The sequence below is a fragment of the Zootoca vivipara genome, chromosome 2 (assembly GCF_963506605.1).
Source record: "Zootoca vivipara chromosome 2, rZooViv1.1, whole genome shotgun sequence".
Lineage (NCBI taxonomy): Eukaryota > Metazoa > Chordata > Lepidosauria > Squamata > Lacertidae > Zootoca > Zootoca vivipara.
Window position 1 is genome coordinate 17,540,661 of NC_083277.1, and position 15,172 is coordinate 17,555,832.

Sequence of the window (15,172 nt, forward strand, 5' to 3'; positions counted from 1 at the left end):
AACCAAACAAAACGGATGCTTTAGTTGAGATTCCTACATTGCAGAGCTTGGACTAGATGACCCTCGGGGCTGTGGGAAGGTTTACTTTAGCAGAGTTAAACAATCCCCTTTATAAGTTAATGCAGCGATCAGCTTGTTGCTGACTCGTCTGAGTTCTACTAATAAAGATGCCTTCCTGGTTAAAAAATCCCTTTGAATCCCTCTTAAAGAATATATACATGAATCTAACTCATGTTAATATAAAACTATTTTGCTCTCAAATTCATTCAGGTTTACAGAACTGTACCTGAAGGCAGGCTTAGGTTACACAACAAGCAAATAAACTATACCAGAGGGAAGTTGGTCCTGAGGTGACTGCAACTGAGCAGTTATCTTTCAAAACTACCAGCAACTGACAAACTGGTTGTCACAGCAACCAGTTAGAACATGGAGGCCGTTAGTCCTCTGTCAGAATGTTGCACTTGACTGCACCTTTACATCTAACAGGGGTCCCTTCCAACACTACAGTTCTATTGTTGCAAGCCAAAATGTTGCAAGCCAAAAAATGGCTAATAATAATAATAATAATAATAATTTATTATTTATACCCTGCCCATCTGGCTGGGTTTCCCCAGCCACTCTGGGCGGCTTACAACAGAAAAATAAAATAAAACAATTAAACATTGTTTATCTTCTGACGTGCTACGGTCCATGGGGTCACGAAGAGTCGGACACGACTAAACGACTAAACAACAACAATCTTCTTAGTTAGGCCAATAAAACTCGGAGACAAGAGGAGTTCCGGGTCCATTTTGTTTATTGCAAAGCAATAGGTTACAGTCGAATCATTTCGCAAAACTGCAACCCCGCCCAACATGGAGCAGAGGAATTTACTGTATAACCTTTCAGACAAAGGATTTCAATATTAACCATTCAAATACATCATTACTTCATTGTAATTTAGTACGCATGTGCAATAAGCATTGCTACCAAAACCTTGATTCTCATCATGATCTGTTACATTGTGTTAGTAGCGTGTTAGGAACCTGTGTTACGTGTACCATGTATCAAATTATATTCTTAGCTTGTGAGCTGTATCTTTGTGATTTGCGTATTAGCTGACCTTCTATCCCAATAGGGACAGCTTCTTGCTGAATCATCAGTTTCTTTAAAGCATCAGGTTACCATAATTCTTCTAATATAAGCATATTCCAAGATTTATAAGGATTTACATTATCACCCTAATTGTGGCCCTTTGGGCCCCTGCTACACTATGATTCTATGAAGATACTGTTACGAGTTTGAGGGGGGACTGGCTGTATGCCTGGGCCCCTTCTAGTTCCTGGATCCAACATGGATTCAGTTCTTGGACTAGCTAGACCAGCCTGGTAACCGCCCGCTAAGTATGATTTAAGGTAACAAAGGCAGTGACTCTGTGCAAATGGGTGGGCCTCCCCCCTCAACTATCTGCTAGCTAGAAAGACCAAGGCCAAAGTGCAGAATTGAGTTAGGAGATCTAGAAGCTGGAGTAAAATGCTACAGGCTAGAAAGACAGAGGGGCAGTCATACCTGATTTCTATAGGAATCCAAGGCTTTAGCTATGGGAGAAGAAAGACCCTCTTGGAGGGTAATGCTGGCAACCCCTCCATCATAGGCTCAGGGTGTATATATGTGCAAAGAAACCATCTATCTTGAAGACACTACCGTCTCCGCTGTCTCTCAGTCCAAGGAAACGGAACCCTGGGTAAGCATCTGGGACTCTTTGAATATTCAGGGGGCATGCAACAATACTGTTGAAAGCAAAGTGACACCATGTCTTCATGTTGATTAAATGTGTATTGACCATGTATGGAGGAGACATTTGATTGAGCCAGTAATTTAAAATGAAGTTATGTAATTTGCTCCTTCTGGAAAAAAAGAGCAAATCTAAACATGACCATTCTTTGAAATTCACACAACGCAGCTCTCCAGCCAAGTAATGTGTATAAAACTGCATATGTCTGCACCATATACTACTTCTGACAATCATCTGGTTTAAATGTTGTTGTTGTTGTTTTAAAAAATAGTAGATCACTTTGGCCCTCCAGATGTTGCTGAACTACAACTCCCACCATCCCAGGCTTTTGGCCATGCTTGCTGGGGCTGAACAGAATTGTGCTTCAACAACATCTGGAGGGCTGGATGTTCCCCATCCCTGAATTAAGCGCCATGTAAAAATGAGAAGGTTTTCTCGTTGGACACATGGGTCCTGGTTCATATTCATACTGCATAGATTCAGAGGTAGTTTGGGTAGAGATTACACTTACCGGTAACAGGAGCTTGGACTTGGAGAATGGGTACTAACTAGTCTCATGTCCAAGAATGAGAATCATTGGGTGATCACAGTCTTGCAACCATGCCAATATTGCTTTTGTTCCAACTGTTTATTCCAGCTCCATTTTGAGTAGGTGTTTTGCTATTTTTGTTTCTTCTTTTCTAGATAATGTACAGGGAAGCATTGTGGGAAGAAGGTAATAAGAGCTATGAAGGAGAATTCATCTTACTGGGAGTGGCTGACCGCCCACGCTTGGAGATGTTGCTCTTTGGTCTTGTCTTGACCTGCTACACGATTACCTTGCTGGGCAACACAACCATCATTGTGGTGTCGCGGCTGGACCCCCATCTCCACACCCCCATGTATTTCTTCCTCACCAATCTCTCCTTCCTTGATCTTTGCTTCACCACCAGTGTGGGCCCTCAAATGCTGGTGAACTTCTGGCGGAAAAGCAAGACCATCAGTTACGGTGCCTGCGTGGCCCAGCTCTACATCTTCCTTGCTTTGGGCACCACAGAATGTGTTCTTTTGGTTGTCATGGCCTACGACCGCTATGCTGCCGTCTGCCACCCGCTGCGCTACACCACCATTATGAGCCACTCTGTATGCTACAAAATGGCTGCTGTTGCCTGGGTTTGTGGCCTTTGCAACCCAGTGATGGAGACAGTGATGACTCTTCGGCTCCCACGGTGTGGAGAGAACCGAATAGACAATTTCTTCTGTGAAGTGCCAGCCTTAATCAAACTGGCCTGCGCTGACACCTCGCTCACTGAGGCTGTGCTCTTTACTTCCAGTGTGTTGTTCCTTGTAGTACCCCTAGGCTTCATTACGGTCTCTTATAGCTTCATTGTGGCTGCTGTGTTAAGGATCCGCTCAGCTGAAGGCAGGCAGAAGGCCTTCAACACTTGTGCTTCCCACTTGACTGTCGTGTCTCTCTTTTTTGGGACTGCCCTTTTCACCTACCTCCAGCCCCCATCCAACAATGCCCATGACCAAGCCAAGATGGCCTCCCTTTTCTATACATTTGTCACCACTATGCTCAATCCACTCATTTATACCCTGAGGAACAAAGAGGTGCACAAAGCTCTAAGAAGACTGATGAAGAGAACTTAAGGCCAATGTCTCCCAGCTTCATTCAGAGGCTCTGCAGTATATTTTAAGAAAAAGTCCTCATTGATCACTTATATGGCACTGTTCAAATGTACAAAGCTCCCCTTTCCCTTTGTGTCACCCACAGAATAATCCAATGAATTAGGCTACTTTCTGCATTATTATAACGGTTATTCCTGAAGGCCGACTACAAGTTGCTTAAGATGAGCCAAGCTGGATCAGGCCAAAATCCTATCTAGTCTAGCATTGTCATAGGTCTGGGAATTCCCGGACATGCCCTCTTTTGGGGGTCCTACATGCCCATATGGTGGGAATTTTACATTTTAAAGCAAATGCCCTGGTTTGGGGGGTTTTTTGAGAGAGAAAATGTGCACGGGTAACTGGTTCAAGCTCAGGCTCTGGCGCTGGTGCCCCGGGCTGTGGCATAAGTAGCTAGGGCTCAGTGGCAGAGGACCTGCCATTGGGCGATTGCCCTAAAAAAGCTCAACAAATTTTTGTGTCCAGAATTTTACCTCTTGAAATATGGCAACCCTAAGTCTAGCATCCTGTTTTCACAATGACCAATGAGATGTCTAGCCAGAAGCAAGACCTATGGTAAGCACGCTCTTCACTTTTGGATCTTGTCAACTGATATTTAGAGCCTCAACACAATGGCTGTGCATGTTTACAGTATATTTTAATAATAATAAAAACCATCATTGATCACTTTTGTGGCCCTCTTCACTTGCCTAAAACTTAATTTTTTCTTTCAGTATGACTGTCATTGGGGACGCAGGTGGCACTGTGGTCTAAACCAGTGGTCTTCAACCCCCGGGCCACGGACCGGTAGTGGTCCGTGGATCAATTGGTACCGGGCCGCCTAAGGATCATTAAATACAATTAAATTAAAATTATTAAATCAAAACAATCTAAATAAAATATAAACAATAAACGCCCCCCCTCAGCGGGCCACAGTAAAATTATCAAACGTTGACTGGTCCGCGGTGATAAAAAGGTTGGGGAGCACTGGTCTAAACCACTGAGCCTCTCGGGCTTGCCGATCAGAAGGTCGGTGGTTCGAATCCCCGTGACATGGTGAGCTCCCATTTCTCGGTCCCAGCTCCTGCCAACCTAGCAGTTCAAAAGCACACCAGTGCAAGTAGAAAAATAGGTACTGCTGTGGCAGGAAGGAAAGAATGTTTCCATGTGCTGCTCTGGTTTCCGTGTTCCGTTGCACCAGAAACAGCTTAGTCATGTTGGCCACATGACCCGGATAAACTGTCTGCAGAGCAGACAAACACTGGCTTCCTCAGCCTGTAAAGCAAGCAAGATGAGCGCCGCAACCCCAGAGTCGTTCGTGACTGGACTTAACTGTCAGGGGTCCTTTAGCCTTTTCTATGACTGTCATTAATACAGTATAACCATTAGGTAGATGGGAATAAAAATGGAGGATCAAACTTCCTTCACAAAGATCCACTGTAGGGCCAAACATGCAGGGTGGGGAGAGGGGAAGCAGTGCCAAACTGGTTCTGCAGTACTGAAGCTGCTCCCACCAGCAGTAATGCAACACTCTTGGTTCCCATGACATGATCGACCATAGTAAAATGCCGTCATGGACTGGTTTGAAATTGAGGAATGGTGCGAGGAACCAGTTCAGAGCTTGGGGATTGGTGGTGGGACAACACTGAGTGGTCAAAGGGAGAAGACTGGGAGGAGGTGTTGGAAGCTGAAGAGGTAGCAGGGCTTAGTGACTCAGAGGAACCTGTAGCGGAGAGAAGTCCAGAATCAGAGACAGGAGCTGAAGCAAGAAAGGAGGGGGACCTTGAAGTAGAGATGAGTCTGGCTGGTGAAGAGTCTCCCCCACTTGCTGTGATGAGCTCCCCTCCCTGCTGGTCTCCCATAACTATGAGAGGTATGAAAAGGAAGTTAGCTTCACCCAGGCGCAGTCTCTTGTTGCTTGGTGGGGGGGGGTTAACCCTGGTGAGGAGGGGCATAGGCAGCTATGGGGAGGCTCAGCAACTGCTTCATGGGGGCAAGACCTGCTGGAGATGAGTTGCTGTGCTCATTAGGCCTGACACTCCTCTACAGATTCTGTTTTTGCTAGTAAAGAGTTAACTCCAACCTGCTCAGTGTGATTTACTGCTGGCTCAGTCCTGTCATATGCATTAACTCGAAAAAGGTTGATGTTCTGCCTAAGACTGTGGACCTTTAGGATTCAGATGGACAACAAAGACCATCAAAATTGCTCTTTTACGGGTTTTATTAACGGGATGAGGAAAATAAAAAACGATGGAAGAGGAGACAGACAAGATCTTATGGCCCCATCTGTTGCTGGAGAATCCCCCTTCTTGGGCAGGCAACGGGTTGAATGGGTCTACAGGAAGATCTGCAATGATACTCCCTTTGCTGGGCTTGGACCTTATACACTCTATGCAAGTAGTGACCATCACCTTGCCCATTCCCATATACAGTAGCTAGTTAATTCAAAGTCTTTTGCTCCCTAAGGAGTTAAGTAGTATTTTTCTTTCCATGCCTTCCCTTGTGCAAGTCACAGCCTCCAGAGGACATTATGCAAACAAGGAGGCGGAGAGTCCTTTGAGCCTTCTTGCTCATGGCTGCAGCTTAAAATTTTCCCCTAATTATTGAGTCTGAGGACCTTATACACTCTTTGGAAGTACTGACGACATTTGAGCACCCGTGCTTGAGGTCACCTTCGCATCACTTTGTCTACATTTAAGTCTGGAAGGGTAGGAGAGTAGCCATTACAAACAGTGGACTGTGGTGGCCTAGATTGTGATGGCCTAGACCAGGGGTGGCCAACTCCCAAGAGTCTGCGATTTACTCACAGAGTTAAAAACTGGCAGTGATCTACCCCCTTTTTGGGCTTCATTTCAAAGTTGTTGAGCTTTTCTTAGGAAGGAGGAGAACCCCGCTTTTTGGGGGGTGCAGCAAAAAAAAAAACCTGAGCTTTTTTTTAGGTGACCCAAAGTTGTTGAGCTTCTTTGGGGGGAGCCAGTGATCTACCGGTGATGAACCACAGATGTCCAGTGATCTACCAGTACATCACAATCTACCTGTTGGACGTGCCTGGCCTAGATATTCCCATGCTATGCTACTTAGCAGTTAAAGTTCCAAGTCAGTTTCTTATGATGGGTGAGGACCCACCAGGTCCCATCTCTAAGGAACACAAGGTTCCAAGTCTACGACTGCTTTAGTCAGGTGGCATATCTATCTGACAGGTACCTGATTCTAACACACTGCAGTTGTTATTATATATTGATTTATACCTCACCTTTCTCCCTGACAGCAACTCTAGAGATGTCCACACAAAAAAAAGGTTCAGGAAAACGTGTTGTAAACATATAATGGGAAATCACGTTGCCAAAAGATGGAACTCCACATCGTCATCCGGTGTCACAGTGTTATAATGCATTTAAAATGCTTTTTCTTTACTAATGTAACTGAGTCCATGGTGGCTTAGATCATGTAAGAACAGCTAAAAATAGAGGGGGGAGGTCATTTTAAAAAACCCACAAACATTAATAGAATTAAAACCTATTTATTAAAAATTAATGTATCTCCTAAAGTTAACAATTAATACAATTAATTCTTAGAGGCTGCACTATTTTAACCACCAGCAAATGCTAGGTCCAGCCTATGCCTGGGCACCTCTGAAGCTATCAGCCCTTCCAGGTGCCTCTTATTATTATGTATCCCTAACTGTTTGTGCTCGGGATGCTATGAGCAGGGGTTATGTGCAATCCAGTTGCCCCCCGAAATAAAGTCAATAAATAAAAATACTTAACTAACTGACCAATCAGGTCCCAGATAACTCACCCAAACATAAAACTTGTCTATGCCCGTGGTGCAATCCCACTTTCAATACTCCTTGAACCTGCAACAGTTCTGGGAGAAGTCCCACGGCTACATCTCCATTCACTACAGATCCTATAACTTCCTGCCACAATCCCGTAACTTTTTAAAGCACAGATGTTTTGGGGTGGATGCAGTTGTCTCCAAACAGTAATTTGGAGTACTCAGGGGAAATCAATGTCTTCTAGCAACTTTTAAAGTTTACTTATTGCTTGAGGATTTAAATACTGGAACGGAACTCCTCCACTGCCCTTTGCCCTTAAAGGGTTAAGCAGCTCTTTTCCAGTGTGGTGTAGTGGTTAAGAACGGTAGACTTGTAATCTGGGGAACCGGGTTCGTGTCTCCGCTCCTCCACATGCAGCTGCTGGGTGACCTTGGGCTAGTCACACTTCTCTGAAGTCTCTCAGCCCCACCCACCTCACAGGGTGTCTGTTGTGGGGGAGGAGGGGAAAGGAGATTGTTAGCCGCTTTGAGACTCCTTCGGGTAGTGATAAAGCGGGATATCAAATCCAAACTCTTCTTCTTCCATCCCTTCTCTGGTGCAAGTCAACTCCTCCTGAGGATGCTGTGCAAGGGAGGAGGAGAAGGAGGGGGAGCCTTTGGGGCTTCCTTGCTCATTATAATGTGTATTTTCTCTCTCTAATGATTCAGTCTGAGCTCTGGTCTTTCTGGGGCCCCATGATAGGAGATCTGCTGAAAAGTGGAAAGAGACATTACTGCCCTTCTCCGTGATGTCATAATAAAATCATCTCTCCTGACCCCACCAGGCCCCTTTTGAGTTAGAGAAATCATGCTAGTGTGCCCATGCAGGTGGGCAGATACTTTTGGGTAGGTACTTTTGAAGACAATGCTGAGCCAGAGGAGCCAAGACGCTGGGCTGAATTAGGAAGGCCAACCAGGGTAAGAGCTGGCGAGGGAGCTCTCCTTCCCTCCCTCCACCATCAACGACCGTTACGAAGCTGGCTCGAAATGCATGGCATTTTGACTCTCTGCATTCAATTCCATTCTTCATCTGCTCCAGCTCTTTCTGTACGTAACACAGAGGTGTCAAGCAGCCTCCCCTGGCATGGGGGCCTTCCAGATGTTCCCATCAGCCCAGCTGACATGGCCAATAGTCAGGGAGGATGGGAGTTGTAGTCTTGAAACATCTGGAGGGCACCAGGTTGAGGACAGAAGGTGGGAAAAGGGCTATGTATTGAATGCTGTGATTTTCTTTGCAAATCTAAACTAGATCCACTCCTCCCTCCCTCTCCCCATCATCAGCTTGGCGGATTTCTCTCCCTAGCATCTTCCTCAAAGCCTTCCCTTTCCCACTGCTCCACTCTGCTTTAGTTCTCTGCCCCCCCCTCTCTCCATCTCTTTGCCTCTATCGGTCTACACAGTCTCCTCCTTTGCTTGGCTCCCCCTCCCTTGGGTGTCTCCCACAGTCTTTGTCTTTTCTCTCTGCCCCTCTTCTTCTAGTCACACAGGGAAGGCTCAGTGGCAGAACATCTGCTCTGCATACAGGTGCAATTGCTGGCATCTCCAGGAAGGGCTTGGAGAGACCCATGCTTGCGACCTTGGGCAGCTGCTGCCATCAGTATAGACCAATGTACTTCAAGCTTGGGGCACCAGATGTTGTAGGATTGCAAGTACCACCATCAGCTAAGGTGTCTGGGGATGATGGGAGTTGAGGTCCAACAACATCTGGGGATGGAAGGTGGATGAACATGGTACAATACTGAGATAGATGGACTAACGCTCTAACTTGGGGTAAGGCAGCTTTCTATCTTCTTCGTCCATAGGCACACCTAACCCTAACCCCTGGTATCTTAGTCACTGTAGCCTCATGACTGCATGGACCTATCTATGGACTGAAGAATCATGGAATCTTTGAATTGTAGAGCTGGAAGGGACTCTGAGGATCATCTAGTAGTCTAATCTCCTGCAAGTCAGGAATATGCAGCTGCTCATTCAGGGATCAATCCAGAAACCTTGGTATTATCAGCACCACACTCTAACCAACTGAGCTATCCAGGCTGACCTGAGAGTTCTATCCAGAGTTAGTCCAGTGAGAACTTCATTCGCCCAGGGTTGAGCCACCAGCTCCCTGAACAAAGGCTCTCCTAGCAGACCAAGAGACAAAACTATGGACCACTCCATGGAACCACTTCTGCTCACAGAAGGCAGTGACGGCCACCAACTTGGATGGCTTTAAAAGAAAAATCTGTAGAGGACAAGACTACCAATGGCTATGTTTTACCACTACTAAAAGGGCATCATTATGCCTCTGAATACCGGTTGCTGGGAATCACAGGAGGACAGAGTGCTGTTGTGCTGACTTCCTCTTGCGGGTTTCCCACAGAAAATCTGGTCAACCACTGGGCGAACAGGACGCTGGACTGGATGGGCCATTGGTTTGACCCAACGGGGCTCTTCTTCTTAAGTTCTTGTTAATTTTATTTATTGCAAATTGCTTGTGTTTCTATCCTTCTATCCCACCCAGACTATCTTGGAGATCTCGGAATGCAGTGGAGGCTACTCACATTTTAAAGAAATAAAATGATACCCGTAGCCCACGTGCAAAACTAAGCTGGACACAATGGATCTGCTTCTCACTGAGACAGAGGTGAGGTAGTATGAGGAACGTCTTGAGAAAGAAAGGGGCTGTGAAGTATAGAATTAAAGAGATTAGCAGAGATGAAATATTCAAAAGACATTTTTCCATTCATGGGATGTAGCACTTTTCGTGATATCCTGGTGTGTATTTTGCTGTGCTTTGCTTTCCTCCCTAAAGTTTCTTACCGTCACATTTTTGAGACATGTGCTTGGAAATGTATAGGAAAAAAATGTGTCAGAGGAAGGTAGTTTGAAAATGGAGGTGGGGAGCAGATTGAATATCTTTATTGCAACTTTCTCCCTCATTTTTTAAACAGATTTAGTGTTTCTGTTACTTGAGTTTGCAGCAAATGCGTATTTAGGTCAATAACAATCTTTAAAGTTTTTTTTTCTAAACTAAAAGGAATCCAAACTCTTAGATTTTCCTAGTCTAGAAGAGCTTCAAACCCAGTAACTTTCTAACGATGAAGATTCTCAAGCCATTTGTGATATTCAGCCTCAATCTGGAAGCACCTGCAAGAGTGAGGGGGTGGAGAACAAGGAGAGGGGCTGAGCTGCTGATGCCTAAAAGAAACGAGTTGGCTTTGTAGGTCATCAGACCTCTAAATGAGGCTGGATGTTAAGGAAACCACTACAACAATAAAAAGTGGGGAAAGCATGCCATGAGAAGTGAAAATTTCACCCCATTCCTTGTGACTGCTCAGTTCTGGGGTAGGGAAGACTTTCCCCCCCCAAGACATATTCCTTCTGGCAACCTTCTGAGGACCACTCATCAGTGGGAGGGGCCAAGGGCAAAATGGGTGGAACAGCAAATGTAAGCTTTACTTTCATACATTAGGCTAGTTTCTACACACATACAGTACACTCCAGACCCTACCCTCAAGCAAGAGACAAGCAAGCAAGAGACAGTAGCAGAATTCAAGGGCAGATTCCAGCCAGGGAGAAACACGGGGGGGGGGAGGCAAAGCAGAGACAGTGGGGAGAGCTCTAAGAGACCTGGAAGGCTGTATTTCACTGCTGGGCGTGAGGTTTCCCAACCCTGGTTTAGTTGGTCAGATGGGACTCAGCTACACAGCTGCAAATCTAACGTTTTAAGTGTGTTTTAATTGCATTATACAAATGTGAAACTAGATGGTGCTGGTGAGCTAGTGGGAAATTCTATATATATTTTTAAATGGGTTTTTTAAAAGAGCATTTTTGCAGCGTTTTTTATATATGTCTAGATTCAGCCATGGTTTCATCTTACTCTTACCTCTGGATTCCCCACCCCCACCCCCCCATAATGCACAAACATAGCTATCCTCAACTACCGGTATGTATTATGCACCATAGCATAGACTTGACTTCTGTAACCCTTGAGGATATAGTTCATCCCATAGCTATGGTCTGGGTAGGAAAACCAGTCAGAAGAGCTAAAGAATCACCTTGGGGTCATATGTGGAGTTTCTCCCCACACATTACTATAGCAAGGTGTGATGTATTAAAGCAGGTGTGGGGAATCATTGGCCCTGCAGATGTTGCTGAACTAAAGCTCACATCGCCCATAACTATTGGCCATGCTTGCAGGGGCTAACAGGAGCTGTAGCTTGGCAACATCCAGAGAACCACAGTTAAGACATGTAGAAATAAGAATGTTTTATTGTTCTACACATGGTTCCTGGTTTATATTCATAGATTCAGCAGTCATTTGATAGAGGTGGCACTTACTAGAGCTTGAACATGGAATATGGTAGGGTTGCCATACATTGAAATTTCCCAGACATGCACAGAATCCTTCAGTCAGAAGTAGTATCCGGGCAAAATGTTTGGGAAACCCATGTCGGCAGTGTCATGTTTGCCGATTTCCCTTAAAAATAGCTCAAAAATGTCAAAAAAAAGCTCAACATTGCCATAAAAAGCAAACCTAGAATAGAATATGGATATTTTCTACATCCATAGATAGAATATTTTCTTTTCAAGTATGGGAATCATTGGGTGATCATGGTCTTAGAATGATACCACTAATCTTCTCAGGATGCAAGGGAGAAATGTGCTAAGAGGAAGGCACACCTGGCAAATCCACACCGTGATCAACTCCTGCCAGGAAACCAATGTCCCCACTGTGGAAGGACGTGTGGATCCAGAATTGGCCTCCACAGTCACTTACGGACCCATTGTTAAAACCGTGTTTATGGAAGACCATCTTACTCGGCTATGAGTGATAGCCAAAGAAGAAGAAGACTAGCTCTTGTGTTTCACTTGTGTTTCACTGTTTTCCTTTTTCCAGATAATGTACAAGAAAGCAGTATGGGAAGAAGGTAACCACAGTTACCAAGGAGAATTCATTTTATTGGGAGTGGCTGACCGTCCACGCTTGGAGATGTTGCTCTTTGCAATTCTGCTGCCCTGCTACATGATGGCCTTGCTGGGCAACACAACCATCATTGTGGTGTCGTGGCTGGACCCCCATCTCCACACCCCCATGTATTTCTTCCTCACCAATCTCTCCTTCCTTGATCTTTCCTTCACCACCAGTGTGGGCCCTCAGATGCTGGTGAACCTCTGGCAGAAAAGCAAGACCATCAGTTACGGTGCCTGCGTGGCCCAGCTCTACATCTTCCATGCTCTGGGCTCCACAGAATGTATTATTTTGGTTGCCATGGCCTATGACCGCTATGCTGCCATTTGCCACCCGCTGCGCTACAGTGCCCTCATGAGCCAATCCCTATGCTTCAAAATGGCTGCCGTCTCCTGGATTAGTGGCCTTACCACCTCATTGGTGGAGACTGTGATGACTCTTCGCCTTCCGCGGTGTGGACAAAACCGGGTGGATCACTTTTTCTGCGAGGTGCCAGCCTTAATCAAGTTGGTCTGTGTTGACACCTCACTCAATGAGGCTGTGCTCTTTGCTTCCGCCGTAGCGTTCCTTGTAATACCACTAGGCCTCATTATGGTCTCATACGGCTACATTGCAGTTGCCACGCTGGCAATCCGCTCAGCTGAGGGCAAGCGAAAGGCTCTAAACACCTGTGCTTCTCATTTGATTGTGGTGTCCCTCTTTTTTGGGACAACCATTTTCACCTACCTCCAGCCCCCATCCAACAATGCCCACGACCAGGCCAAGATGGCCTCCCTTTTCTATACATTTGTCACCACTATGCTCAATCCACTCATTTATACCCTGAGGAACAAAGAGGTGCACAAAGCTCTAAGAAGACTGACGAAGAGGAATTAAGCCCCATGTCTCCCAGCTTTATTCAGAGACTCCACAATATATTTTAATAATAATGAAAAACCCTTCAATGATCACTTCTATGGCAGTAATCGGTTGGTTACACAAAGCTTCTTTCTTGTCATCGCCCACACAATAATCCAGCAGACTAGCCTATATTGAGAATTATTAATGTGGGCAGCTCTGAGGAGGCATCGTAGAACAAACTAAATCAGAATAAATCCGCCACTGATGCCATAGCTGCCAAGTTCTCCCTTTTTTTAAGGGAAATTCCCTTATGCTGAATAGGCTTCCTCGTGAGAAAAGGGAAAACTTGGCAGCTATGCACTGATGCACAATTATTGTGTCAAGAACGTGTTGAAGAACAATAGAAAATAACTGGAAGGTCTCTGAGTAGCAGGATCAACACAAGTGAGGGGAGTGAACTGTGTAGTTTACATTGCAAGGAGACAAGCAATGGAAGAGGGGGGAGGAACCCCTGATGTGAATCATCTCCTAGTCACTAGTGCAATGGTTTTTAACCAGTCTCTTTCCTTTCCTCCCTCCTCTGATGCCCTTTCGCTTCTCTGCCTCTCAAAGGCTTGCACAGCTGTTTATGGCAGCAGCCCTGGCTACAAGCTACCCAGTGAATGGTGCCTCTGGGAGGCACCTCTCTGGGGGGGAAGCGCAGCTCAGAAACTGGGGCTGCCCATAGGACTCCCAAAGAGACGGGAGAGGAAAGGAGGCTGAGGGAGCCCTCCACAAGGGAGAGTGTTTGAAAAAGGGTGAGAGGCTGCCAGCTTTGCAGGCAAGGGTTGACATAACTGGGCTGCTGAGCCCCACAGGGGTATAGTAGTTGGTCAAGGGAGCCGGCAACTCAAAAAGGTCAAAAACCTCTGTCCTAGTGAATTTTGTGACTCAGTGGTGACATGAACCCAGATTCCCTTGGACCAAATCCTATTCTCTAACTGCTACAGCTCTCTGCATTTCCAATCAGCAATTTGGACTACTCTGAATATTAATAAGCAATAAAATATTTTTTGTTTGTTTGTTCTTCTTTACGTTCCCCTTCTAACAGCAGATCGTAGAGGCGTGAAATATATTTTATTAAAAAAAACAAAAACAATAATGATAAGATGGGCCCAAGATCTCGGGTATAATGTCCTAGTAGAACAATGGGAAAGATTGTGGAAGGAGGATATGAAATTTACCGCCTGTTATAATCTAAGGGAGAATATTCTAAAGATGATGTATAGGTGGTACCAAACACCAGAGAAAATTGCCAAAATGTATAAAAATAAATCTTCGGTGTGCTGGAGGTGTAGTGGAGAAAAGGGATCCTTTATGCACATGTGGTGGAGTTGCCCCATCATTTGTAACTATTGGAATATGATTTATGAAGAACTCAAAAAGCTACTAAAACATACATTCAGAAAAAAACCAGAAATATTCCTATTAAACATAATACCAGAGGATATTAAAACAACAAAAAGAACATTGTTAATGTATGGAATAGTAGCAGCAAGAGTCCTAGTGGCTCGAAATTGGAAATCCAAAAATTTACCCAGCATAACAGACTGGCAAACTCTGATGTTAGAATATTTACAGTTGGCAAAAATAACAGTAAGGATAAGAGGACAAACGAGACAAAAAGCACAGGAGGAATGGAAGATGTTCAAAGAATATTTATTGAAAAATGGAATATCTGAAACCATAATAGCAGACTTAGGCTGAACCTATTATAAATAGTAAGAAATGAAACAATAAGCAGATACAGTATTCACAAATGTGCGATAAAACAAGAATAATATAAATTACAGAGAGAATAATTGGAAGAGCTGTTTTTAAGGCTTTTTTTGTTTATGCTTTTTTTGTTTTCTGCTTTTTCTTCTTCTTCTTTTCTTTGCTCGGCAATTTTGGTGTGAGCTCTTGTATTTTGTGTATTTTCTTATATTTTGTGTATTTTGTGTATTTTTTTGGTAATTTTTGTATGCATTTTTGTTTTCGCTATCAAGTCTGTATTTTAAAACAATAAAATAATAAAAAATATACTAAAAAAAAGCAATAAAATAAATTTATTCAAGCAACTTTCTAAGTGTCCACATTGCTTGTTGATTCAAAGACGGCAG

At 44.6% G+C, this 15,172-nt stretch overlaps 2 protein-coding genes across 2 annotated transcripts; both read left to right on the forward strand.

Annotated features, from left to right (window-relative positions):
* The first annotated feature begins 2,461 nt into the window (after positions 1–2,461).
* On the forward strand, positions 2,462–3,406 carry LOC118076029 (olfactory receptor 2G3-like). Its single transcript, XM_035098526.2, has one exon. The coding sequence runs from the start codon at positions 2,462–2,464 to the stop codon at positions 3,404–3,406; it is 945 nt and encodes a 314-aa protein (XP_034954417.2).
* An 8,716-nt stretch (positions 3,407–12,122) lies between these two features.
* LOC118076022 (olfactory receptor 2G3-like) lies at positions 12,123–13,067 on the forward strand. The gene has a single exon (XM_035098516.2). The coding sequence runs from the start codon at positions 12,123–12,125 to the stop codon at positions 13,065–13,067; it is 945 nt and encodes a 314-aa protein (XP_034954407.2).
* Positions 13,068–15,172: the final 2,105 nt, after the last annotated feature.

Coding starts and splice junctions, on each gene's coding strand:
- LOC118076029 (XM_035098526.2), top strand. CDS start 2,462: ATGTACAGGGAAGCATTGTGGGAAGAAGGTAATAAGAGCTATGAAGGA.
- LOC118076022 (XM_035098516.2), top strand. CDS start 12,123: ATGTACAAGAAAGCAGTATGGGAAGAAGGTAACCACAGTTACCAAGGA.